Here is a 27,537-nt window from a genome sequence, read left to right as displayed (position 1 = left end):
GTGGTCTGAATTTCCCTCCTGACCTCCACGTCCCCGAGCTGGGAGGCCACACACAGGTCACGGCTCTCAGGGTGTGGTCTGAGCACCCCTGAGGGTCTCCGAGGCCCTCTCTGGGGAAGCGTGAGACCCTGCCTGCCTTCCCGGCTCCACAGCTGGGGGAGGCAGATCCTCTTCCTGCCCTGCGGCCAGAGCGACACGTCACAGCCGTCTCTGGCCGCGTGCCCTCCTTGTACACAGCAGGTGAACACACGGGAGTCCGGCTCCGTCAAAGGCCCGACTTTAATGATCTCACGGTCCGTGAGTTCGAGCCCTGCGTCGGGCTCTGTGCTGACTGCTCGGGGCCTGGGGCCTGCTTCACATTCTGTGTCTCCCTCTCTCTCTGACCCTCACCCGTTCATGCTCTGTCTCTCTCTGTCTCAAAAATAAACAAACATAAAAAAAAAAAAGCCCGACTTTAAAGAATTTGCAAACATGTAAAGTAATGCCCCTCTTCTCATTCGTTTTTTTTCTAATATAGGCACATTTCATAAAAGCATGTTGTTGGGTTAACATATTGGGGTTGTTTTTTTTTTTTTTACTTTTTTACTTTTTTTTTTTACTTTTTTTTTGAGAGAGAGAGACAGAGTGGGAGCAGGGGTAGGGGGAGAGAGAGAGGGAGACACAGAATCCGAACCAGACTCCAGGCTCTGAGCTGTCGGCACAGAGCCCAACGCAGGGGCTCGAACTCACAAACAGGTCGTGACCTGAACTGAAATCAAGAGTCAGACACTTAACTGACTAAACCACACAGGCGCCCTGGAGTTCTATTTTTTTGAGAGAGACAGAGCGAGAGCGGGAGGGAGACACAGAATTTGAAACAGGCCACAGGCTCTGAGCGCAGAGCCCGATGCAGGGCTTGAACTCTGGAACGGCGAGATCGCGATCTGAGCTGAAGTCGGACGCTTAACCGACTGAGCCACCCAGGTGCCCCGGAAGTGAATTAATAAATGTTAAGGTTTCCCACTTTAATACGGCAACTGCGTTAACATGGGCCATAGTAGCTGATACTGTATCACTTCTATGGTAAATATCAGGGAGAGTAACCGTTTTTTTTGGACACAAAAGCTCTCTGGAGTGAGTCCTCAGTAAACTCCAAGGGTGTGAGGTCGGTGGGGCGCCGGCTGGCCCAGTCAGGAGAGCTGGCGACTCTTGATCCTGGGGTTGTAGGTTCAAGCCTCACACCCGGCGTAGAGAGTGCTTAAAAATAAGATATTTTAAAAAAAGCATGCTGAGGGGATGCTGAGACCGGAACGTTTGAGCACCGCTGCTCCAGGGCACGGGTTAAGAATCTGGAGCCGGGCCACCTGCTGTCACCCACAGCCCAGCTCTCCCTCCCTGGCTGTGGGGCCGCAGACAAGTGATTCAACCTCTGAGTCTCAGCTTCCTCGTCCATGATAAAGAGCTCACAGTAGCTCCTTGCCCCGCCTGCTTCGGGACAGACAGCCGTGGGACCCAGGCGTGGTGGCTGACGCTTACCGGTGTTTATTCTATGAAATGCATCGCCATCACCACCATCATCCTATAGGCAATTAGCCTTTGGCGATCTGGCAGCCGAACGGCGACCGCTTGCACTCGACTCACGAACCGGAGCATCTTTTCAGCCTTTCTGTGACTTACCGGTCTGGCGGCTTCTTGTTACTGTCTTGTCAGTCTGCAGAGTTCCTTCCCCCGGAGGCCGGTTCGCCCTTTGCCTCGACGGAGGAAGCCAGGCGAGGTCCTGATGCTGAACGCCGGCCGGTGCCTGAACCACCCACTTTTACGATGCATGTGAAAGATAGCGTTTGGGAGCGCCCGGGTGGCTCTGTGGGTTAAGCGTCTGGCTCTTGGTTTCAGTTCAGGTCGTGATCTCACGGTTCACGAGATCGAGCCCTGCATCAGGCTCTGTGCTGACTGTGCAGAGCCTGCTTGGGATGGTCTCTCTCAGTCCTTCCCCTGCTCTCTCTCTCTCTCTCTCTCTCAAGTAAATAAACATTAAAAAACAAAACAAAACAATGAACTGTAGTCACAATGACAACAGTCCGTTCCGGCTCCAGCAGGGCCGGGGCCCTGTCTTACGCACCTGAGGGCACAGGACTGAATGGCCTCCGGCCCCCTTGGTGTTCTTGACCTCTACTTGAAATTGGTTCGCGTCCTTGGGCCGGTGTGGCTCCTCCCTCCCAGGGCGATCTGGGCTGGTGTGGCTCCTCCCTCCCAGGGCGATCGTCGTAGCCTGCGTGGTGGCTTGTGTGACACAGCCTTCCCGTCTCCCCCCAGTCAGATTTATCCTCTCTCTACTCCCACGGTGACGCCCCTTCCTCTCCCTTCCTGCCCCCTCAGTCCCTGGTACGCGAGCCCCTTTCCCGGCGCCGACAGCTGCTCCGGGAGAACTTCGTGCAGACGGAGGGCGAGTTCGTCTTCGCCACCTCTCTGGACACCAAGGACACAGACCAGATCGCCGAGTTCTTGGAGCAGTCCGTGAAAGGTGAGGGGGCCTGGGGCCGGCCGCCGTGTGTCCGCCCTGCCCCGGACGATTGCCCTGGTGGAAGCCAGCTGACCGTCCTGAGCCCGGGGCTTCACGAAGGCCACGCTTCCCTGTCTCCTTCAGACTCCTGCGAGGGGCTGATGGTAAAGACCCTGGACGTCGACGCCACCTACGAGATCGCCAAGAGATCACACAACTGGCTCAAGGTGAGCCGCCCCGGCTGCCCTTCCCAAGCCTGGAAATCTTGCCTTCCAGGTTTCCGATCCACACCGCACCCTGTTTGAGCACAGGCACCTTTCCTCGGTCCCCGCTGCCTCCCAGCACCATGAGCCTGAGCGCCGCGGAAGCTGGATGAAGTTTGTGGGCTTAGTGAGTGGGGCCAGCGGGAAGGGAGTCAGCCAGGACATAAATGAGCCGACGTTGGGGGCAGTGAGCACTGTGAAGAGAGCAAGTTGAGCTGGGGCCAGCGAGGATCTGGCCGTGCTCTGGGTGATTGGGAAAGGCCTCTCCCGAGGTGACGCTTGTGTGGAGACGTGGACGACAGGAAAGGGTCAGCCACATGGAGATCTGGGAACAGAGCAGGGTGGGCGGGGCAGGAGGGCGGGGGCAGCCAGTGCAAAGGCCCTGAGGTAGGAACAAGCTCGGCGCGTGCAGGGAGCACGGCGATCAAGGTGTGAGGTGAGGTCGAGGTGGAGAGCAGACCCCCGATCACACAGCATGTTGGGGGTCGCTGTAAAATACGCTGGGTTTTCCGCTAAGGGTTTTGAGAAGCCAGTGGTGGTTTTAGGCAGGAAGCCCCGTGATCTGGTTGTCATTTTGCACAGGACATCTGGCTGGCCGTGAATGGTGGATGGCACGGCGGGTGGGGGGGTGGGTGGGGGGTGCTGGGCAGAACGGGAGCCGGCGAGCAGGAGGCTTGCCTGGAGAGGGGCGGGAGGACTACAGCAGGAGGCCAGCTGGAGGGCGGCCGGCTGGATCGCCCCGTGGGTTTGTTAGCAGCCCGTGGTCCCTCTGCACCCCCCCCCCCCCCCCCGCCCCAGACTGGGAGGGGAGGAACATTTACTGTTGCTGCCGCATGCCCAAGGCTGAGCCCCTGCCTGGCACTGAGTTAATGTTCCTGGAACAAATGGCAAATGTTCTCCGTGTGAAAGAGCGGAATGCGCCTCGTCCCAACGGAAAGGGGGGACCCATGGGAACCCCCGAGGTCTCTGACCTGTCCTCAGTTCTGCTAGCCCTTCCTAGTTTGGTCACCTCTTTCCCATTCACTCGGGAAGTCTAGCAGCTCGGCCTGTGTCCAGCCCCGGCCTGGTGGCCATCCGTGGTCTTCTCCCGGGAGCTCTCCTGAAACTCCCCCCTCCCACCCACCCATGAGCCTCCGGCAGCGAGGTCCGTGCCTCGCGCCCTCTCACCTCCTCCCTTCCCTCCCCAGCTGAAGAAGGACTACCTCGATGGCGTGGGTGACACCCTGGACCTCGTGGTGATCGGCGCCTACCTGGGCCGTGGGAAGCGGGCCGGCCGCTACGGGGGTTTCCTGCTGGCGGCCTATGACGAGGAGAGTGAGGAGCTCCAGGCCATATGCAAGGTACCGGGAGGCTGGAGGGAAGTCGATTCAACTCAACGTGGTGGGGGCCTGAACCAAGAGGCTCTCGTGGCCTCCCTGTGAAGTGTTATGTTTTTTCCTAGTTTTTATTTGCTGTTTCTGATCCCACAAGGAACTCTTGCTTTGTGTAGAAAAATACACTAGCGTAGAAAGATGTAAGGAAGCTACATCAGGTTAGGAATGAGCTATATCTGAGCTCAGCTACAGATAGTGATGGCTTCAGAGAGATTTGTTTTTCTCCCACAGAATGAGAAATCTAGAGGGGGGGCAGGCAGCTCTCCGAGGTCATTGGGGGACCCAGCTTCTCTCGCCCCGCACAGTGGCTTTGTCGTGTGCTTCCAATCTCACCTTCCTAATGCGGCTGCAGGAGCTCCAGCCATCACGGCCACGCTCCAAGCAGCAGGAAGGGGAAAGGCCCCTGAGCAAAGGGATGTTCCACCTGTGTCAGCCTCAACCACCAAGCAACTTCTGTTTAAGTGGCATTGGTCAGAATTTTGCTCCCAACGTCATCCACAAGGGAGCTTAGCAAATGCAGTGGCTTCTGTTTTTGTTTAAAGCCACACACGTCGTTGACCCAACAAATGTGAGGCTTTTGCCACAGAAACAGAATAGACTTACCCATAATTCCAGTGCCTCGAGGTAACAATTACTAATATTTGAGGGAACGTCTTATTTCCACTTTTTCAAAGTTGTAATCTCTGCATATGAGGTTTTTTTTTTTTTTGCACTTTTTACCCACTAAGGACCTTTTTTTTTTTTTTTTTTTTTGCTTTTTTATTATTTCTTTACCATTTATTTCTGAGCGACTGAGACAGAGGATGAGTGGGGGAGGGGCAGAGAGAGAGGGAGACACAATCCAAAGCAGGCTCCAGGCTCTGAGCTGTCAGCACAGAGCCTGGACGCGGGGCTCGAACTCACGAGGTGAGATCATGACCGGAGCCGAAGTCAGATACTTAACCGACTGAGCCACCCAGGCGCCCCTCTAAGTACCATTTTAAATACCGTCAGATACGCTTCAGTATCATAGGGATAAAAAAATATTAGGGTGTTTGCACTTGTCCCCAGGACTTTTATAAACACGACTTGAATGGGCTAATATAATCCTAAAAATAAAAACAAAACGGTTATTTGAAAACGGGTTTATTCAGAAGCAGCAGAGCGTTGCAGCTTGGGACACGCAGACAATGGCAGAACCACAGCTGGTCCCACGAAGGAGAGGAATGTAATTCTTTGGAGAAGGAGGGGGAAGTTGGGAGGGGTTGTTCTGAACAAAAACCCATTGGGGAAAAAAGCGTCCGTTTGGCGGGGGGGGGGGGGGGGGGGGTGACAGGTTCTCACTGGCTGAGTTGCTGGGGGCGGTCGGTCACGGCTTCTAGGATGCAGACTCCCTCTTTCCCTCTGGGGGCCTGTAATTGATGGCTCTTCCCTGTCGGGGATTCTGTTGGGGCCTGTAACTGACACCCGGGGGTCTGTCATTGACTTTGGGGGAGGGGTCCTCCCTAGACTAGCCGCTGACTCTGCTTCAGCGACATGGCCCGTGACTGTTGACAAACGCTTGCGGCTGAGTTTTCAACACGCGCCCCCGTTTGCGGAACGAACTCCCTGTAGTCGGCCGGCTACGGTGGGGCCGGCTTTGTTCTGTCCGCTAAACCGATGCTCAGCCCGGGTGACCCGTGGCCGAAGCGGCTTTACAGTTGGCCGATTATCTCAGGGCCCCAACCCGCCACCACCCTGCGTGAACGCACCTAGCACAGTTTTCCGAAAGAGCTATTGTCGGACAGCAGGTAGGAAGCTGTTTCAGGCTCTCGACCCCCAAACGGGCCTCCCGGCGGGGAAGTTTTCTACGTGCGGTTTGAAGCCGGCTGTCTGGCTACATTCGCGGGCAGCGAGTTCTGCTTTGGCTGTGCTGAGATTGGAGAGGACATCCGGTTGTGGGGCCGGTGGGGCCGGGAGGGGAGCCCCGGGGGGGGGGAGCGGCCCCAGGGCCCGGGAGGCCGGGTGGAAGGAACAAGGGTTTCTCCACAAGGCGAAGGGCAGCAGGTGGGCAGAAGGAACAGAGCAGGGAGAGGGCATCCCCGCTCCGGGGTCTGCACCCGGCTCCCCCCTGCAGCTTCCTCTGCGCTTTCGTGGGTGCCGGCTAGGCCGGAGGAGGGCGGGGCCGCCGCTAGGCGCAGGTCGCCGGGTCTCAGGGGCAGGAGCAGGGGGCAGTGCCTGGCCGCCTGCCCTGCGTGCTCGCCTCTCACCTCCGCCGTCCCCCCCGCAGCTTGGAACTGGCTTCAGTGACGAGGAGCTAGAGGACCATTTCCAGAGCCTCCAGGTGGGCAGCGGGGCCTCGTCTCCTCTCCCTGCACCCTCTGGGTGGGGGCGGGGCGCTGGGAGGGGGGCAGCGGGCGGTGGAGCTGGCTTGGGAGCCCCTCGCGTCCAGGTTCGAGTCCCAGCTCGGCCGGCCGACGGGATGGGTCATGGGGTCTCCACCACCTTCCCCGCTCCTGCCCCCGCTGATGGGGGATGAGCCGCGGGGCGGGCGCTACCGCAGGGGTGCCCGAGTTGGCCCTGAGCGGATCCCTGCGGGGCTGCGTAAGCCCCTGGTGATGTAATTGGGACTGTTTGTTGTCATGGTCACAGGCATCTTGGGGTAGACTCCCTTTCCGGTGTGCTGGTGTCTCTGCCTCTGTGACATTCTCGCTTCTCTCTCTCTGGGTCTCTGTCCCTGTCTTTGCGCCTTTTATCTTTAATGTCTTTAAAAAAAAATTTTTTTTTTAATGTTTATTTATTTTTGAGAGAGACAGAGACAGAGCGTGAGCAGGGGAGGGGCAGAGAGAGAGGGAGACACAGAATCCGAAGCAGGCTCCAGGCTCTGAGCTGTCAGCACAGAGCCTGATATGGGGCTCGAACTCATGAGCCGTGAGATCATGACCTGAGCCGAAGTCGGACGCTTAACCGACTGAGCCCCCCAGGCACCCCTGTCTTTAATGTCTTAACTCAGGTCCCAGGGCCTCTGTCCTTCATTTCTTCCCTTCACCTTTGCCCCCCTGTCCCCACCCAGGCTTTTACGTTAAGGCCTGTCTGTGTCTCCGTCTATCCCTTTTGTGCATTTCCTCGCCTTGACTTTGAGATCCAAGACCCTCTCTTCCTCCCATCTGCTGCTGTTCCCCACAGGCCCTGGTGCTGCCCACCCCACGCTCCTACGTCCGGGCCGACGGCGCCGTGGCCCCCGATCACTGGCTGGACCCCAGTGCCGTGTGGGAGGTGAAATGCGCCGATCTGTCCCTGTCCCCCATCTACCCCGCTGCCCGGGGCCTGGTGAGTCGCTGCGGTGCAGCGGGAGGGACCTGGGGGTCACCTTTCCAGATGGGGGATGGGCAGGGGATCACGGAGCCCACACCTGTGCTTCCAGGCTGCTAATAGCCAGGAAAGCTTGAGCTTAGGTTTTATTTGGGTGTCAGAAACAGGGTCAAAGTCTCTCTTTTTCTTTCTTTCTTTTTTTTTTTTTTTTTTAAGCAATTCCCCAGGTTTAGAAAGTAAACCGTGAAATTGTTTCCTTTAATATAATTATCTCACCTTTGGCTCTTCAGTGAGTTTTAAAAACACGGTTCTTTTGGGTAAAAGCTTATGGCACTTTTTCACTTCCTTCAATCCATTTTCTCGCTACCGAGGTTTAAAATTCCCCGGGCTGATTTCTGTCACCCGTGGCTCAGTCCTCAACACCAGCTCTCAAGGGTCAGCGTACGGGGGACACGCTACCCTGTGGCTGGCGCTGGGGTCGCTCTTTGCTTTCCCCTCCAGAAATCTTGAGTTAAAAATGGGTTTCTTTTGTGATTTCTTCTGGTCCTTCAAAAATGTAGCCAGCGTATGCTTTTATGATTGGGCGTGGACTTCCATTTAAAGGCGAACTCCTATTTTTATTTTTATTTTTTTAAGTTTGAGAGAGAGCAAGAGCAGGGGAGGGGCAGAGAGAGAGGGAGAGAGAGTCCCAGGCAGGCTCCACACTGTCAAGAGTAGAGCCCGATGTTAGCCATTCTGACAGGTGTGAGGTGGTATCTCATTGTGGTTTGGATTTGTCTTTCCCTGTTGATGATGATGTTGAGCATTTTTTCATGTGTCGGTTGCCCATCTGGATCTCTTCTTTGGAGAAGTGTCTGTTCATGTCTTTTGCCCATTTCTTCACTGGATTCTTTGTTTTCTTGGGTGTGGCGTTTGAGAAGTTCTTTATAGATTTTGGATACTAACCCTTATCTGATGTGTCATTTGCAAATATCTTCTCCCATTCCGTCAGTTGCCTTTTAGTTTTGCTGATTGTTTCCTTCTCTTTTAATTTTGATGAGGTCCCAGTAGTTCGTTTTTGCTTTTGTCTCCCTCGCCTCCGGAGACGTGTTGAGTAAGAAGTTGCTGCGGCCGAGATCAAAGAGGTTTTTGCCTGCTTTCTCCTCGAGGATTTCGATGGCTTCCTGTCTTATGTTTAGGTCTTTTATCCATTTTGAGTTTATTTTTGTGTCTGGTGTAAGAAAGCGGTCCAGGTTCATTCTTCTGCACGTCGCTGTCCAGTTTTCCCAGCACCACTTGCTGAAGAGACTGTCTTTATTCCATTGGATATTCTTTCCTGCTTTGTCAAAGATGAGTTGGCCATACGTTTGTGGGTCCATTTCTGGGTTCTCTGTTCTGTTCCATTGATCTGAGTGTTTGTTCTTGTGCCAGTACCATACTGTCTTGATGATTACAGCTTTGTAGTATAGCTTGAAGTCTGGGATTGTGATGCCTCCTGCTTTGGTTTTCTTTTTCAAGATCGCTTTGGCTATTCGGGGTCTTTTCTGGTTCCATACAAATTTTAGGATTATTTGTTCTAGCTCTGTGAAGAACGCTGGTGTTATTTTGATAGGGATTACATTGAATATGTAGATTGCTTTGGGTAGTATCAACATTTAAAAAAAAAATTTTTTTTTTTAACGTTTATTTATTTTTGACAGAGACAGAGACAGAATGCGAGGGGGTTAGGGGCAGAGAGAGAAAGAGATACAGAAGCAGAAGCAGGCTCCAGGCTCTGAGCTGTCAGCACAGAGCCCGACGCGGGGCTCGAACTCACGAGTTGTGAGATCATGACCTGAGCCGAAATCGGACGCTCAACCGACTGAGCCACCCGGGTGCCCCTAGTATCGACATTTTAACAATATTTGTTCTTCCTCTCCAGGAGCATGGAATCTTTTTCCATGTTTTTGTGTCTTCAATTTCTTTCATAAGCTTTCTATAGTTTTCAGTATATAGATTTTTCACCTCCTTGGTTAGATTATTCCTAGGTATTTTATGGTTTTTGGTGCAACCGTACGTGGGATCGATTCCTTGATTTCTCTTTGTGTTGCTTCATTGTTGGTGTATAGGAATGCAACCGATTTCTGTGCATTGATTTTATATCCTGCCACTTTGCTGAATTCATGACTCAGTTCTAGCAGTTTTTTTGGTGGAATCTTTAGGGTTTTCCATATACAGTATCATGTCATCTGCAAAGAGTGAAAGTTTGACCTCCTCCTGGCCGATTTGGATGCCTTGTATTTCTTTGTGTTGTCTGATTGCAGAGGCTGAGACTTCCAATACTATGTTGAATAACCGTGGTGAGAGTGGACATCCCTGTCTTGTTCCTGATCTTAGGGGGAAAGCTCTCAGTTTTTCCCCATCGATATTAGCGTTGGGTCGTTCCTATATGGCTTTTATGATCTCGAGGTATGCTCCTTCTATGCCTACTTTCTTGAGCGTTTTTATCAAGAAAGGATGCTGTATTTTGTCAAGTGCTTTCTCTGCATCTATTGAGAGGATCATATGGTTCTTGTCCTTTCTTTTATTGATGTGATGAATCACGTCAATGGTTTTGTAAATATGAACCAGCCCTGCATCCCAGGTATAAATCCCACTTGGTTGTGGTGAATAATTTTCTTAATCTATTGTTGGAGCTGGTTGGCTGATATCTTGTTGGGGATTCATTGGGGAAATTGGTCGGTCATTCTCCTTTTTAGTGGGGTCTCTCTCTGGTTCTGGAATCAAGGTAATGCTGGCTTCATAGAAAGAGTTTGGAAGTTTTCCTTCCATTTCTATTTTTTTGGAACAGCTTCAAGAGAATAGGTGTTAACTCTTCCTTAAATGTTTGGTAGGATTCCCCTGGAAAGCCATCTGACCCTGGACTCTTGTTTTCTGGGAGATTTTTGATTACTAATTTGATTTCCTTACTGGTGATGGGTCTGTTCAAATTTTCTATTTCTTCCTGTTTCAGTTTTGGTAGTGGGACCCCCTGTTTTTATTGTTATTATTTCTTTATTTACTCATTTTAAATGTTTATTTTTGAGAGAGAGAGCAAGCGAGTGAGCGTGAGCGGGGAGGGGCAGAGAGAGGGGGACACACAGAATCCCAAACAGGCTCCAGGCTCTGAGCCGTCATCACAGAGCCTGATGCGGGGCTCGAACTCATGAACCACGAGATCATGACCTAGGCCGAAGTCAGACGCTCAACCAGCTGAGCCACCCAGGCGCCCTGGGACTCCTATTTTTATTTATTTATTTAAAAAAAAATTTTTTTTCAAGTTTATTTATTTTTGGGACAGAGAGAGACAGAGCATGAACGGGGAAGGGGCAGAGAGAGAGGGAGACACAGAATCGGAAACAGGCTCCAGGCTCTGAGCCATCAGCCCAGAGCCTGACGCGGGGCTCGAACTCACGGACCGCGAGATCGTGACCTGGCTGAAGTCGGACGCTTAACCGACTGCGCCACCCAGGCGCCCCGGGACTCCTATTTTTAAATCGACTTTCTTTTTTGAAAATTCTCACTCAGACTCCACCCTAGACAGGCAGGGTGCCCCGGTGACAAGTGACAGGAGCGGCGTTTGTGGAACGTCTGTGCGAAGCGGGCACTGTGCTCACAGGCTCGGCACTCACACGCACGCGTCCTGTCCTCACGACACTGAACATCCCCAGTGTGCAGCTGGGGAAATAGAGCCCCGGGAGCGGAGGTCACTGGCCCGGGGTCACGCAGCTCCTGACTTGGGAGCTGGGATTCGCACCCTGCCTCTGGTTCTAGAACCTACACCCCATCTCTGCTATCCTGCCTCTCGGCCCTAAGAATAATAATATAGTAACAGCTGTGGTAGCTGGTGTTTCTTAAGCACCTATTACGCTCCAGGTATGGTCCTAACTAAGCACTTTGTTGCCTTATTTACTTTTTATAACCTGTTGCTTGGCCCCACTGTGTGGACGAGGAAGCTGAGGCCGGAGGGGAGGGAGCGCAGAGGAGACTGGATAGGAAACCGCTGGCGTAGGTGGCCTGTGGGCTAGACCCCGGGAGCGTCTCCCATCATCGCCCCCTCCCCCAGGTGGATAGCGAGAAGGGGATCTCCCTCCGTTTCCCCCGGTTTATTCGCGTCCGCGAAGACAAGAAGCCGGAGGAGGCTACCACCAGTGCCCAGGTGAGGCCTTGGCCCGGGTGGGCTTGCCTGGCCAGGCCGGCTTCTCAGCGGTGGGTTCTGGAGTGGGGGGGGAGGGGTACCCCCCGGGGCTTCTGATCGCCCGCTCCCACCCGCTGTCCTCAGGTGGCCTCTCTGTATAAGAAGCAGAGTCACATTCAGAACCAGCAGGGCGCGGACTTAGACTCCGACCCGGAAGATTTCTACTAGGCTCCCACCCTCCCCGGGACAGCGGGGGCATCACCTCTGTTGTTCAGCAAATCCGGTGTCACAGTCGAGTGGGTTTTGAGCGTCATGTGTGTGTGCGCGCGCGCGGGGACAGTTTAAGTTGGGATCCGGGATTTCGCCAGTCGTTTGTGTTTTCAATAAATAATTATTGAACCCCCACCGTGGTGTCAGAGTCTGTGTTGGGTGCTGGGGGCGCGGCTCCTGGAGCTCCCACGTGGACGGCGGGGGATGGATGGGAACCGTCCGAACCAGCACCTTCCGGTGGGATTATCCGCAGGGCTGGAAATGTCCTTTATCCGCACGCGGCCGCCGAGCCCTTGAAATGTAGCCAGTGTAACTGAAGGATTGATTGATTGATTGATCGATTTATATTTATTTATTTATTTGTTTATTTTGAGAGAGATAGAAACTGTGCAAGCAGGGGAGGGGCAGAGAGAGAGAGGGAGAGAGAGAATCCCAAGCAGACTCCTCGCTTGTCCGTGCAGAGCCGGAGGTGGGGCTCAAACCCACGAAACTGTGAGATCACGACCAGGACCAAAACCAGCAGTCGGATGCTTAACCGGCGGAGCCACCCACGTGCCCCGCTGGTGATGTTCATTTTATTTATTTATTTTTAATTTAAAACAAAATTAAAAAAAAAATTTTTTTTAACGTTTTTATTTATTTTTGAGGCAGAGAGAGATGGAGCATGAGCAGGGGAGGGGCAGAGAGAGGGGGAGACACAGAATCCGAAGCAGGCTCCTGGCTCCGAGCTGTCGGCACAGAGCCCGACGCGGGGCTCGAACTCACGGACTGTGAGATCATGACTTGAGCTGAAGTCAGATGCTTAACCGATTGAGCCACCCAGGTGCCCCTAATTAAAAAAAAAATTTAATGTTTATTTTTGAGAGAGAGAGAGTGAAAGGGGGGAGGGGCAGAGAGAGGGGGGAGACACAGAATCAGAAGCGGGCTCCAGGCTCCGAGCTGTCAGCACAGAGCCCGATGCGGGGCTCAAACTCATGAACCACAAGATCATGACCTGAGCTGAAGTCGGACGCTTAACTGACTGAGCCCCCCCGGGCGCCCCGGGAGATGTTCGTCTTAATCATTTGATCGAGATGGTGTCTGCTCGGTGTCCCCCCTACAGAGCGACTCTCCCGTGCAGTTAGTACGTTGTAAGGGGATACTTTGTGCCGCGTAAATAAATGTGGTCAAGCTTGGCCCTTTTTGTTCCTGTCTGTGGGGACTCCTGGTGTCCTGTGTTATGCTATGTAGTCTGTTGTTCTTTCTTTGGATTCTTGTTCAGGCTGGCGTCCGTGTTCCTTTGCTGTGACCCCACAACGCTGTGCTGGCCTCACGGCCCAAGATTTGTTTCTAGGCGCATCTGCCTGCTGGTCCTGTTCCAGTCTTGGGAGCAGCCGCGTCTCCCGGTCTCGGTTCCTTTGAGTGCAGAATGCTATTTAGAAGTCAAGCCCCAGACGCTAGATGTCATGTAGATGCCGCCTCTCTCCACTCACGCTCACGTTCCCACCCGGCACCCTGGGCCATGCCGCCTCTCTGCGGGCACCTCCTCCTATTTGGATCCCCTCCCGACCCCCGGGGGTAGAGACCCTCATTGCCTCCTTGGGCGGTGACACGTGGCTATGACTTCTCCCCCTCGCCAGTATGGATGCCCACCTCGTTCCTCCCCTCCCCTCCCCCAAATCATTTAGGGAGACGGAAGAGAGAGACGAGCAGAAACAGCCCAGACAGCACCCCGTCGGTCGCGATGCGTGCCCGCTTCCTGAAGCCAGGGTTCTGACCCAGTCCCTGGGTTCCTGCATCCGCCAGCTGGCCCTCGCGGGTGGCACACGGGTCCCGGCGGCCAGGGCCGTGCCCTCTACGTCTTCACCCACCCAGAGGCCAGCAGAGGCCCGGCCTGCGGTGAGCGCCCGGAACGTGAATGAAGGGCTGCCCTGGGCTCTAATCCCCAGTTTTGCAATGATCTTTCCAGTCCTACTCTGGGGATGAAAGGTCAGAGCCTGAGACTGGCCTCCCCCCACTCCGCCCGCCCCATCCCCGCCCGTCTCACTGGAGCCAGATGGGGAGGCAGACACAGCTCTGATCCCCTCCCCAACCCCAGTAGAGATTTCTGATCCAGCTGTCACAGCTCTCGGACACCAGGGGCCGAGGGAGAGGCAGGAAGAGTTGGCGGAGGAGTGACCGAGACGGGAAGGAGGGGGAGCCGACTTGAGCCTGGTGCCTGCCGAGCCGCCCCGTCCCTCCATGCAGGTCCCCGTGGGCCCCGCCTGCATCTTCCTGAGAAAAGGCATCGCCGAGAAACAGCGGGTGAGGCGGCAGCACGCTTTTAACTGTCAGGCTTTCAGATGAGCAGCGACTCGGTGGGATTTCCCAGGTCGGGTGCGACGGCCCAAGCCTGACCCTCGCGGTGTCCCAGATACGGGGGCGGCAATGGTGATTGGAAATTCTTAGCCGGTTTAGGAACCGGTCGAGGGGGGCACGGATCCTCCGGCCCCGCCGTCGCTGAACGCTGGTCCCCACAAAAGGGATTCTGAGCCTCGGGAGAAAGAATGGGGTGGGTGGGGTAAGAATCCAGGGGGTGTGGCGGGAAGAATTCGGACTCAGAACTCAGATCTCAGGCGCCCTGCTGCACAGCCTGGAGGGAACGCTTTAAAGTCTCCCCGCCTTGGGAGGGGCTCTGCCCCTAGGAGCTGTGTGACCTCAGGCAGTTTCCTTAACCTCTCTGTTCCTCCGCTTCCTCTTTTATAAAGACGGGAACGCTATTTATTTGGTCCTACCCTGCACCGGGTGGTTCTGAGGTTTAAATGAAGGGACTGGCACTCTGAGCACGTTTGCTCTGATTCTCAGCCTCACTGTCTTCTTCTGGACAAGGAGGGGCCTGGATTCCATGGCATCCAAGGCCCCCGTTCAGCACAGTGGGATGGATGTGTCCGTTCGGGAAGGGCAGAGGGAGAGAGATCAAGATTCCAGGACAGGAGAGAGGAAGTGCGAAGGATGAGCAAGAGCCGTGGGTGGGAGGCAGGAGGTGAGCAAAGGAAGGGAAGGAAGGAAGGAAGGAAGGAAGGAAGGAAGGAAGGAAGGAAGGAAGGAAGGGGTGGGTGGAACGAGCAAGAACGGAGGAGAAACAGGAAAGGAGAGGGGTTGCTCAGAGGAGGGAGGGGACGTGGTTGGAGAAGTGGATGCTGGGTCCCTGACCCTCTCCAAATTCCCTCTCCCTGCATTCCTTTCCAGGGAAGACCGCTGGGACAGGATGAGATCGAAGGTAACCTCTGTCCCCAGAAGACACCCCATGGTCGTCTGCCACTAAGCTGCTCTCTGTGCATCTCCGTGTAGACCCTTCCGTCCCACCTCCCTCTCCTCCCACTTAGCCATGATTTGTGGAACTCATGGTCCTTTAGGCACCTCCCAAAGTGTTTAGAAGGCAAAACCCATCCCCAAGTGTCTCGGAGATCCAGGAGTGACACGTGCATGAGTTTATTTTGAGAGAGAGAGAGAGAGAGAGAGAGAGAGAGAGTCCCAAGCGGGCTCCATGCTGTCGGCGCAGAGCCCGGCATGGGTCTCGATCTCATGACCCGTGAGATCATGACCTGAGTAAGCCAAAATCAGGAGTCGGACGCTCAACCAACTGAGCCACTCAGGTGCCCCATATGCCTGACTTTTTTTTTTTTTTTTAACATTTATTTTTGAGAGACAGAGAGAGGCAGAGCATGAGCAGGGGAGGGGGAGAGAGAGAGGGATACAGAATCCGAAGCGAGCTCCAGGCTCTGAGCTGTTTGTTAGCACAGAGCTCGACACGGGGCTCGAACCCACGAACGGCGAGACCGTGACCTGAGCCGAAGTCGGAAAGTCGACCGACTGAGCCACCCAGGCGCCCGTCCATATGCATGACGTTTAAGGTGAATCAAAACCTATTGGTTTTTCTTCTGGTGGTTTTGAAGTTTCCCATAACTTCACCCCCAGAATCTGAGACTCCGGGGCCATCCCTTTGCGGTCTCACGAACCGATTCCACTTGCACGCTGACATCTCCATCCACATTTTGTACGTCACCCCTTTTCGCAATTTTGGTTTTCAAAGACGTGTTCCTCGAGAAGTCTCTAGTGGGCACCTCCCTGATGGTTTCAAGGGATGCCAGTCTGCCCCATTGACTGTTTCAAGTCTCCCCAGCCCGTCTGCCCCATTCACCGTTTCAAGTCCCCCCCAAAGTTCTTCTCTCTTCACTTCCAGAGCTTCGGGAAGCATTTCTTGAGTTCGACAAGGACAGAGATGGGTTCATCTCTTGTAAGGATTTGGGGAATCTCATGAGGACGATGGGCTACATGCCCACAGAGATGGAGCTGACTGAACTGGGCCAGCAAATCCGCATGAACCGTGAGGCCGGGGGCGGGAAGAAGGACTGGGGCGGGGGGCGGGCTGGTGGGGGGAATCGGGAAGGATGTGGAGGCTGAGCGGCAGGTAAGGAAGAGGGTAGGCGGCCCTGGGAGTCCGGAAGCCACTGGGAGTCCGAGCAGCTCAGGCTGTACTCGGGGAGGCAGCGTTTAGAAGTGAATAAAAACGGTGACCTTAGAGGCAGGATCTGGACTCAAGGCCCATTTCTATCATTTACTGATTGTGGGTTTTTTTTTTTAATTTATTTATTTTGGGGGAGAGAGAGCGACGTGGGGCTCGAACCCACGAACCGTGAGATCGTGACCTGAGCCAAAGTCGGACGCTCAACCGACTGAGCCCCCCCAGGCGCCCCGACTGTGGCCCCTTTTGAAAAGTGGAGTCAACCCCCACTCTTGAGTCTCCGTTTCCCCACCTGTCAGGCAGAAATGATGTCACTCCTTGTGCGATTGCGACAAAGGAGGTGACGCAGGTCAGGCTCTTGGTTAGGGATGTAGGTTTACTGCCACCACCACCGGCTTTTCGAGAAGGAAGCCGGGCCAGAATCGCTCTGAGGTTTGCTTCTGGGCACGTCACGGAGGAAAGGAGGTCGAACGCCAGGACAGGATCGTGTTCCTATCTGGAAGGGACGTGGCTCCCGTTTAATTCGCACTCCCCCGCGCACAGACCAACAGAGGAGCGAATGTAGATCTGAATCAATTAAGAGATTTGCTCGAGGTCACACGGACAGCTGCTTACTGCCACCCTGTGCACCCCATCCGCCCCGGTTTGGATTAGAGGGACCCTGGGGCCCGGGTTGGCCGAGAGGGAAGGTTCTCAGAAGGTAGAGAGATCAGAACAGGTCTACCTCGAACAGACCTTGAAGGCAATGGTGGCTTAGGCACACGGAATCTCACTTAGACCTGCCTCTTCTGTCCCCAGTGGGTGGCCGTGTAGACTTTGACGACTTTGTGGAGCTGATGACCCCCAAATTGCTTGAGGAAACGGCGGGGATGATCGGCGTCCAGGAGATGCGCGATGCCTTCAAGGAAGTGAGTTGAGAGTTTCGCGATGCTAGGGGTAGTTGAAGAAAGCCCAGGGGTCTACGATTGGGCTTTAAGCGGGGACAGAACCCACCCACACCGATTTTTTTTTTTTTAATCATCGCAAATAACGGTGGGAGTAAGCAGCCCCTTATCTCAGTCATGCGTATGGGGAAACTGAGGCTCGTGGAATTTACTAAATCTTACCCAAGGTCCTGCAGTCCCCTAGCCCATGTTAGGACCTCTCATCTCGCTGTCTGTAATGGGAAGAAGGAATCCAATAACTTGAGATCCCAGAGGGGAACGCAGAGAGATAATCTGGTTTAACCCAGATGCTTAACACATGAGACCCAGGGAGGGTGAGGCGTTGGCTGAAATGCGCTCGTCCCCCGATAAAACGCTTTTCTCAGAGCTTTCAATACAGGCGGCGAAAGTAAAGAACAGCATGGCGTTTGGAAGGAAAGACTTTGGAGCTGTGCAAACGTGGGTTCCCAATCCCAGGAAGATCTCCCCCTTTCAGCTGTGTGATTTTTCTGCCCCAGCTTCACATAAAGATCTAGAATTGCATCGTCCGACAGAGCTGCCTGTGATCTCAGAAACGCTCTGTCCAGGGCCCCTGGGTGGCTCAGTCGGTTGAGCGTCTGACTTCGGCTCAGGTCATGATCTCGTGGCTCGTGAGTTCGAGCCCCGTGTCGGGCTCTGTGCTGACGGCTCAGGGCCTGGAGCCTGTTTTGGATTCTGTGTCTCCCCCTCTCTCTGCCCCTCCCGTGCTCAAGCTCTGTCTCTCTCTGTCTCAATAATAAATAAACATTAAAAAATTTTTTTAAAAAGAAAGAAAGGAACGCTCTGTCCAAAATGGTAGCCACTGGCCACCTGTGGCTGCCAAGCCCTTGACACATGGCCAGTATGACTTGAGGAACTGATTTGTTCATTTTCTCTAATTTTGGTTAGTTTCAGTTCGATTATTTATTTAATTTCCTTTGACATTCAACAGAATATAAATTCAATTTGTTTGAATTTTAAAAAGGAATACACAGGGCACCTGGGCGGCTCAGTCAGCTAAGGGTCTGACTCTTGATCTCAGCTCAGGTCTTGATCTCAGGGTCGTGAGTTCAAGCCTGCATTGGGCTCTGTGCTGGGTGTGAAGCCTACATAAATAAAATAAAATAGAATAGAATAGAATAGAATAAATAAAATAAATAAAATAAAATAATAAAATAAAATGAAAAAATAAAATAAAATAATAAAATAAAATAATAAAATAAAATAAAATAAAATAAATAAAAAATAAAAAATAAAATAAAATAAAATATAAAAAATGCAAAATAAAATAAATAAATAAAATAAAATACAAAAAATATATAAATAAATAAAATAAAATAAAATAAAAATAAAATAATAAAATAAAATTAAAAAATAAAATTAAATAAATAAATAAATAAATAAATAAATAAAATATAAAAAATGTAAAATAAATAAAATAAAATAAATAAATAAAACAAATAAAATAGTAAAGTAAAATAAAACAAAAACAAATATTCAATTCAGTTATTGGGAAACATTTTGTTTGGAAAAACTTGGGCATGTAGATCTACCCTTTCAACTCTAAATTGTATGCAAGGTGCATACAGGTCAAGTATTTCCTGTACTATTTGGTGTTTGAATTGAGAGGCACTATCGGTGGTAAAATACACCTGGATTAAGACTTAGTATCCTTGGCTTAAGTATACGTGTGCACTGAGCACATTAACTAATCACGCTAAGTATAAGTACTTACTATGGTAGTATGCTAAGTCTTCCGAAATCCAGTGCGAATTAAAAAATGTAATATAGCTCAATAATTTTTAAAGATTTTACTAAAAAAAATTTTTTTAATGTTTATTTATTTTTGAGAGAGAGAGAGACAGAGCACGAACAGGGAAGGAGCAGAGAGAGAGAGACACAGAATCCGAAGCAGGCTCCAGGCTCCCAGCTGTCAGCACAGAACCTGATGCGGGGCTCAAACTCACGAACTGCTAGATCGTGACCCGAGCCGAAGGCGGACGCTTGCTTAACTGACTGAGCCACCCAGGCACCCCTCAAGATTTTATTTTTAAGTAATCTCTACACCCAATATGGGGCTTGACCTCACGACCCGGAGATCAGGCTCTGCCACACATCTACGTGTGCGACGCCTGGGTGGCCCAGTTGCTTACGCGTCTGATTCTTGATCTCCTCGCGGGTCATGATCTCAGGGTCATGAGTTCAAGCCCTGCGTTGGGCTCCACACGGGGTGTGAGGTCTACTTAAAAACTTCGCTGTTCTCTTTCACCGTTTTTTTTTTAAAAACGTGGCTACTAGCAAATTTTAAATCAGTCATGCAGTTCGCACTGTATTTCTCCTGGACGGCACTGCTCTGGGGGGGGATCATGTTCCAGGCTGAGGAAGCAAGCAGCAGGTGTGGACGGACGCTGGAAGGCAGGAAGACAGATGTGGGCAAGATCTTGGAGCTTGGAGTCCCGAGCCGGAGAGAAAGTAGCAGGCGATCAACAAGGGTCAGAGTTGGCGGAAGCAGGGTCAACCTCGTAGGAGTCTGTGCGTCTTGGAAGGAGCCAGGATATCATGGAGGGGGATGAGGAAGCCACTGGACGATTTTCAGCAGGGGATGCTGATTTCTGTTTTACGTTGTTATTTATTTTTTTTTTTTGTTATTTTTTAAAGTTTATTTTTGAGACAGAGAGAGAGAGAGAGAATCCAAAGCAGGCTCTGTGCTGTTAGCGCGGAGCCCAATGCGGGGCTCAAACTCGTGAACCTTGAGATCGGGAGTGGGATGCTTAACCGACTGAGCCACCCAGGTGCCCCTGAGTTCTGTTTAATTTTTTTTTTTTTTATGTTTTTTTATTCTCGAGACAGAGGAAGAGAGAGAGAGAGAGAGAGAGACAGAGCATGAGTGGGGGAGGAGCAGAGAGAGGGAGACACAGAATCCGAAACAGGCTCCAGGCTCTGAGCTGTCAGCACAGAGCCGGATGCCGGGCTCGACCTCACGAACGTGGAGATCATGGCCTGAGCCAAAGTCAGATGCTTAACCGACTGAGCCACCCAGGGGCCCCTGATTTCTGTCTTAAGTGAACAGGAACAGGAGATCCTGAGATGTGGACCACCATGGGATCCAGAGGACCAATCAGGGGACCGTCATGACGGTCCAGGCAAGAGACGATTGTGGCTTCAGCCGGGTTAGCATCAGCGCGGCTAGACGAGGATGGTTAGCTGCCCCCACCCCCCACCCCACCCCACCCCCACGCCCCCCACGCTGGGGAGATGGCCCGGACGAGACTTTCTGTGCGGGTTGGTTAGGGGTGTGCAGCAAGGAGGTTTGAAAATAGTTCATTAATTTAACTAATATTGCACCGTGGGGAAGGCACCGTTTGGGGGACCTGCCACGGGGCGGTGAACACGACCGTGAAAATGACCCGCCCTCCGGGAGCTGAGGACATTTTCGAGTGCACGACGGGCGCTTAGCTTAGCTCCCGACCGCCGTGGTTGTGGTCACGGTCCTTGCCAACACCGCGCCTCTGCCCCGAGCAGTTTGACACCAACGGGGACGGGGAGATCACCCTCGGGGAGCTGCAGCAGGCCATGCAGAGGCTTCTGGGAGAGAAGCTCACCCCTCGCGAGATCTCGGAGGTCGTGCAGGAGGCAGACGTGAACGGAGACGGCACGGTCGACTTTGAAGGTGACGTCGCGAGGGGGCAGCCGCCGCGCGGGTGGCTTTCTGAGCCAGGGCTCGCTCCTACCTCCCCCGTGCCTGTCCCTCCCTGGCTCACGGGGCGCCTTTGTCGAGAACGAACTGTCCCGTCGGGAGAGTGGACCGGTCACCAGCTGGGGCTCTGGGGTCAGATGCACGGGGTTCAAATTCAAGGTCGTCTCTTACCTGTCCTAGCCACCCAGGGAAGTCACGCGTGACGCTGCTGCTCGTTCCGGGCGGGAACGCCCTTGCCCCTTCCCGCTGGCCCAGTTTCAGTTACGCCACCGGAAGGTGCTCCCACCCCTCCTCTCGGCGCCCCCTTGTGCCTCCGCCGCAGCGCTGAGGGTGACATCACCCGAGCTCGTAATAGCGCCTCGCCTGTTTCCTCCCGAGGAGGCCCCGGACTGAACCCTTCTTCCCTACACACCCCGGTCCTGGCACAGAGCTCGTCCCACGTGTACTGAGGGATGGGCGGAAGGGAACCCGTGGCAATCCTGTGCGGATGGGAGTGGAGACCATTTTCGTGGGAGACCTAACAGGGAGGGTCAGAGTCTCATCATGGTGACTCTAGTTCAGGCGCCCCAGCATCTAACTGCTGCCGGGGGACAAAAGCTGAGTTCTCGGTCTGATACTCAGGTGCATCCCTGGTGTGACCCCCACCCCCGGCCGCACTTCTGTCCCCACTCTCTGGGTCGCTGCGCTCTGGTGCACACTGGGTGCCTGCTCTGTGTTCTCTAAATCCTGTTTCTCCCTCTCTGACGTCCCTTCCGCTTCTGGTACCTTCCCCGGTGTTCTCCATCCCTCAGGAATCGGCGCAGCTCGGTCTCTGCCATGAAGCGTCCCTTCGTCCTCAGCTGGCTGTATCCCCCATATCTGTGGCCCTACAAAGGCCTCCCTGTCCCCCTCCCTTCAAAGGACGTAATCGCCGCAGACCTCGCTGCCTTGAGTTGTGTTGGCCTCCTGGGATGTCAAATCCTGGAGGCCGGTCAGGGATGTTCTCTGACCCATCAGCTTGTAATTCCCAGTAGGGAAACTCAGGAGGCATTTATGGCCTGGCTGTAACTGAGGAAATCTTGGCGGGATGCCCGCTGGGTCTCGCCAGGCTCAGGTGTACGGGGGGCATCACTGAAAGTCTGGACGAGCTAAGAGACAGATCCTCGGTCCAGCCCCGCGCAGGGGAAGGACAGATGGACCTCAAGACCTGGGTGGGGCCCAGAAGTTCATGGGGCATGGAGTCACCACAGAGTCAGTGCGTTCCTTCTGAGGTTTTCCATTCACCGTCCACGTGGCCTCAGGCGCGTTGGTCAACCTCACTGGCCTCCGTTTGCTTATCTGGGAAATGGTAGTTACGCCTCCAGGATCGGTTGGAAAGATGAAATAAGATAGTCATAACGATTGTGTAACGCTTCATGGGTCTTGTAAGCATTCTATCGTTTAACCGTCTGGAAAACTTGTGTAAGGTATATGGCGATCCTGTGATTCCCATTTGGGAGACGAAGAAACTGAGGAGCAGAGGGTTTCCCAAAGATCACCCTGGGTTCCTGACACATAGTAAAGGGCTCAAAAAGTGCTCTTACAAATCGGCGCCTTACCAGGGGCTTTTCTTTGCAGAGTTTGTGAAGATGATGTCTCGCTGAGGAGGTTCTGGAAGCCCCCGGTCTCTCCCCACCAGGCAGGCATGGACCCCGCACTTGTGGAAGACCAGATCCCCTCGGGCCCGTCCAGGAGAGAGGGTGGGAGGGTGCGTGGTGACTGGCCTTGCATTGTATGAGTCGAGGCTGGACCAAAAGTGATGGCTTTGCCCGGATGGCGGGCGGGGTGAGGGGGAACCTCTCTAGAATGAGATAAGAAGCTAGAAATGAGATCAGGACCAAGGTCAGCGCCACCCCACCAATTCCAGAGGTTAATGACCTCTCGACTTCATGTAACCCCCAATGCCTACACCCCAGCAGAGTCTCTTCCCTGGTGTCCTCTTGGGTCAGACTCTCAAAAAGCTCAGCCCATGGTCCACCCTTCCCCCTTCTTGCTTCAGCTGCTTCAGATTTCCTCGGTTTCTTTCTGTCGGTAAGAGGGAGGCATGACAATCTTGGGGCTACAAACAGGATTCCTGGGAAGACCGGGCTTGGAAATGGTTCCATTAAAGAGGCTTCCAAAGTGAGCTTAGTCCGTTTTCTTGATTTCCTGGAAGCACAGTCTGGTGGTTGTTGTTTTTTTTCACCCTCCTGCCTCCTACTTCGTGGTGTAAGATAACTTGGGTAAGATACTCAGGCCACTGAATTAAACCATAAATCTGGATTACGGAGGTTTAGGGCAAGCTGATCCCCGGGGAATTAATCCCCTGCAAAATGTCATCGCGCAAACGAGAAAGAGGATGGGGGAATTCTCAAATCCTCAGCTCGGCCAGGTGGTGTGGAAACTGTTCCTAGAAGCTCCCTGCCCCGCCCTCCCCGTGTCTGTCTGCCCTGGGTGTTCAGGGCGATTGCCTCTGGTAGGTGGGGAGTCGGGCCAGCCCTCACACCCTACGCTGACCTGCACCCTGAAACCAGAGGGTCATTTCCTCCTCACCTCTGCCCGTGGGCAGGACGCCCCAGTAATGCAAGGTCCCCAAAGTACAGGATTCGTGTCATGTCCTTCCACTGAGTTTATTTCACTTTCGAAACCCACTAAGCAGTTGTATGCAATGGGTCATCGGGGCTCAATAGCCTCGCTTTATAGAATTTAAATTTAAAAGAGTGGAACCAGAATAATGTATTTCCTAACTTCTCGCTGTGGCCACTTCCCTTTTGCCCTTCCTTCCTTCCTTCCTTTCTTCCTTCCTCCCTCCCTCCCTCCCTCCCTCTCCCTCCCTTCCCTTCTGGCACTTCATTTATTCAGTAGTGATGTATGAAGTGCTTGCTGCATACAAGGCCCTCTTCCAAGAATAGCTCTGTCTCAGTGAATGAAATACACAGATCCCCACCGCCACCTCCCCCCCCCCCCACGAGGAGCTTACATTATGAAGGGAAGAGACAGACACGGAACAAAATACATGAGTAAATATAATCCTAGTTAGTATGGCAGAAGATGGAAAGAGATATGGAGAAAAATGGAGCAGGAAGGTGATTAAGGGATCTGGGAATGAGGAGGAGTCCCCAGTCCCGGCAGGGGCAAGGAGTCTACTGAGCACCAGGGGCATATGGAGGGGAAGAGCACCTCAAATGCAGTGTTGGGTGAATGCAAAGGCCCTGAGGCGGGAATGTAGCTGGCCTGTTGGAGGGATAGCAAGAGGTCGTGGTGGCTGGAGGGGGGTAGGTGGTAAGGAGTCCGAACCGTCAGAGGTTAAACCGTGTGTGTTTTTAGAGGCGTTTGAGGGCCTTGGAGGGTTTTAAACAGAGGAGTGACATAATCCAGATCACCCTTTAAAATACGGTTTCTGCCTCCTGTCTCAGCTCTATCCCCTTCCATCTATACACCTGTCCATCCCACCCACCTATTCAATGTGATATTTGCTGAGTCCCTGCTATATGCCTGGCATTGTTCCAGGTGATGGAAATACAGCAATGAAAAGGTACCTGACCTCAAGGAGCTTGTATTCTAGAGGCACGCAATCCCCTGGGATCTTCCATGATGATGGAATGTTCTAGATCTGCACTGTCCATTCGGGAGCCCCTCACCACCTGTGGCTATTAAGGTTTTTTGTTTGTTTTAATATTTTTATGTTTTTTTATTTTATACGAGAGAGAGAGAGAGAGAGAGAGAGAGAGAGAGAGAGAGAGAATGAGCAGGGGAGGAGCAGAGAGAGACAGAGACAGAATCGGAAGCAGGCTCCAGGCTCCGAGCTGTCAGCACAGAGCCTGACACGTGGCTCAAACTCACGAGCAGTGAGATCATGACCTGAGCCAGAGCCGGATGCTTAACTGACTGAGCCACCCAGGGTCCCCATGACTATTAAGTTCTTGTTTTTTCTAAGTAATCTCTACTCCCAACATGGGGCTTGAACTCATGGCCCCAAGATCAAGCATCACATGCTCTACCAACCAAGCCAGGCAGACACCCCCAGAAATGACATTTCTTAATGATGGGCTATCTCAGGTTGGGTTCCCAGCGTCCCTCCTCTGAGTATGCAGGAGGTTTATCAAGGAGTGTCCTTAGGCTCGGTACCTGGGGAAGGAACCGGAATGCAAACTCACACATTGCAGCTGAGCCCACGGAAACTCCTGACCTAGCTCTTCTGACTTGTCCCCCTGGGGTTGAACTGGCTGAACTTTTAACCTGCCCTCAGTCAACACTTGCACACAGACTGCCCTGGGAAGAGCATGACCTTGCACGAGGGAGGTTACTCCATAGCTGAGGACATCCCTGATTTGGGACTGATGGCTGATGGCTGCCTGCAGACAGCATTGGCCAGAGCTGGGCAGGTCCTCTGCAGAAGGGGGATCCGGGGACACACCTCCATCTCCAACACTGAGTGGCTCAGCAGAGACCAGGGAAGGGGGATTCCACACAAGCAAGGCACCGAGGCTGGAGTCAGCGTGGTAGCTTCGAGAACAGGGCTGTGCCTGGGTTGAGGGGGCAGAGGTGGAAAGTTTGTGAGGGAAGGGAAGTATGTCTGTCTGTCTCTGAAGTCTTGTGTGGCAGCTGGGGGCAGGAGAACCAGGTTTCCTGTGGCCTGTTTGTATGTGATTAAGGAAGGATGGGTCATCTGGTTGGTCTTGATCTACAGTGGAAAAGATCTGCCATGGGGTCTTCAGGCTTCTCGAATGTCTCTGCAACCTCGTTTCAGCCAATCAGATTGGTACCCAATGAGGCTGAATGGTGAAAATCTATTCCTGATGTCTGCATGCAGTGTGGGATAGGGGTAGCAGTTGCTCAGAGGGTTTCATGAAAGAGGAGGGGGGGGGGGGGAGGGGAGGGGAAACGAACAATAATAACACAAGGATGCATCTGGGCTCACAGGGAAGCAGATTCTGTAATCAATTACTCATGTCTGCCATGGGCATGGGGAAGGAATAGTTGAGGTAGTCTTGCAATGAATTTTCTTTTCCTTTTTTTTTTTTTTTTACTTTTTAAATGTTTATTTATTTTTTAGAGAGAGAAAGACAGAGTGTGAGTGGGGAGGGGCAGAGAGGGAGGGAGACACAGAATCCAAATCTGAGCTATCTGCACAGAGCCCGATGCGGGGCTCGAACTCACCGACCGCAAGATCATGACTGGAGCTGAAGTCGGACCCCTAACTGACTGAGCCACCCAGGGGCCCCCTTGCAATGAACTTTCTACCCTATGTTTATCTACTAATTTATTTATTAATGATTTTGTAAGTACCTAAAAATGCTCCACCCAAATCTATGGTTTCCAGGAAAGAGATAGCAGGATGCAGTTCCTTCCAAAGGGCCCCTGGGCTGAGAATCTGACCTCCTACCAGGAGATTCACCATACATTCCAGGTCCCTCACCGAATCCCATTCCAGGAAGCACAAAGGCAGCCCCCTGGGGGATTAACTGTGGGCTCCCTTACTGGTGTTTAGGCCACATTTCCCCCCTCTGTTCTTCACAAAGGACCAAGTGATTAAGCAAAATGGCGGACAAGGTATTTCTAAAGGTGATTAAGCTCGAAAGGAAAAGACGAAACAGGTTCCACACTTGGTATGTCCGTCTTCCTCTGAAGATGTTTCTCCTCTCCTTGAAAATAGAATCAAAAGCCAGCATTCAGGTGACAAGTGTGCACTGACTCAAAGTGTGATATGAATAAAAAAGTATTGCATTGGCTTCCAAGACTGAGTCAGAAGAGGAGGTGGCCGAGCCAAGAGTGGTTAGACCTACCCCTGCCCCTCACCTGGCTCATGGCGGCTGATAAGCCACTGAACCCTGAGCACCTTAACCTCACCTCTACTGTATTAGACTTGCTGAAATAGGGACCCAAAGGAGAGAGTTGTGCTCTGGTGGACAAAAGTCAGAGGCTGGGCACTAAGAATGTTCTTCATTCTAGCCAAGCCTGGGGACGACTTGTGGGTGATTTTTAATAGCCACCCTGTTAAGATGGTACCCAGAGCCCCAGACCTATTCCGTTGCCTCTCTTCTGTTCCAGGAAGATGGTTTTGATGGCCAAGGCAAAATTCGGGAGGAATCACTAAGTTTGGTGTCATCCCTAAGCCACGTGCATCATAAGGGCAAATATAGCCAGAAACACCAGAGCCATCCACATATCTGATGAAAGGGTTCTGTTTGTTAAATCCCAGACATCCTGAGTGATTAGGTCAGTGGACCCACACAGGGGGTCTGGGGAGAATACTGAAATCAGAAGAAAAGACTGGAAGGGAGAGAGAGGTTGGTCCTGTGGGGAGAGTTGAGGACTTGCGTGCAGAGGTGGGGGAAGGACCCATGCAACGAGGAGGAGAACTGAACCCTACCTTTTTCTCTGTTGGCTACTCAGTGGGTAGCAGGTCAATAACCTGGTGCATGGCTTTTGGGGCCCAGTGAAGTCCTGGTCATCTCCTTTCAAGGTCATCTTTCCTTCTCACGCCCCAGTTTGAGAAATTCCATTCTCCTACTTTGCACACCCAAGGCTTCCCCGACCTAACACTTGGCATGGCACCTTTCTGGGTCCAAAATGGTTCATCCACCTCTTACTAATCTGGGAAGCTGTCCCCGTCCCTCCCCCACCCC

The 27,537-nt window shown here is 52.8% G+C and overlaps 2 protein-coding genes across 13 annotated transcripts in view; both read left to right on the top strand.

The window, feature by feature from the left end:
• The window catches only part of LIG1 (DNA ligase 1), a 43,705-nt gene extending 31,780 nt beyond the window's left edge, over positions 1–11,925 (top strand). For 11 of the 12 annotated variants that reach the window (XM_047837145.1, XM_047837144.1, XM_047837141.1 and 8 more), the window contains 7 exons: positions 2,356–2,500; positions 2,624–2,706; positions 3,930–4,082; positions 6,364–6,417; positions 7,260–7,403; positions 11,449–11,541; positions 11,665–11,925. In XM_047837145.1, coding sequence (XP_047693101.1) covers positions 2,356–2,500; positions 2,624–2,706; positions 3,930–4,082; positions 6,364–6,417; positions 7,260–7,403; positions 11,449–11,541; positions 11,665–11,748 — 756 coding nt within the window. In that variant the 3' untranslated portion in view covers positions 11,749–11,925. Of the gene's footprint in view, positions 1–2,355; positions 2,501–2,623; positions 2,707–3,929; positions 4,083–6,363; positions 6,418–7,259; positions 7,404–11,338; positions 11,542–11,664 lie in introns of all 12 variants that reach the window. The other variant, XR_007147539.1, reaches the window with a different exon arrangement.
• An 806-nt stretch (positions 11,926–12,731) lies between these two features.
• On the top strand, positions 12,732–23,260 carry CABP5 (calcium binding protein 5). Its single transcript, XM_047837185.1, has 6 exons — positions 12,732–14,073; positions 14,998–15,028; positions 15,992–16,135; positions 17,072–17,181; positions 20,737–20,884; positions 22,508–23,260. The coding sequence occupies exons 1-6, from the start codon at positions 14,011–14,013 to the stop codon at positions 22,531–22,533; spliced, it is 522 nt and encodes a 173-aa protein (XP_047693141.1). The 5' UTR covers positions 12,732–14,010; the 3' UTR covers positions 22,534–23,260.
• The last annotated feature ends 4,277 nt before the right edge of the window (positions 23,261–27,537 follow it).

The sequence above is a fragment of the Prionailurus viverrinus genome, chromosome E2, assembly GCF_022837055.1.
Source record: "Prionailurus viverrinus isolate Anna chromosome E2, UM_Priviv_1.0, whole genome shotgun sequence".
Lineage (NCBI taxonomy): Eukaryota > Metazoa > Chordata > Mammalia > Carnivora > Felidae > Prionailurus > Prionailurus viverrinus.
Note: the sequence above shows the minus strand (reverse complement) of the source record. Positions and strands in the feature narration are given on the sequence as shown.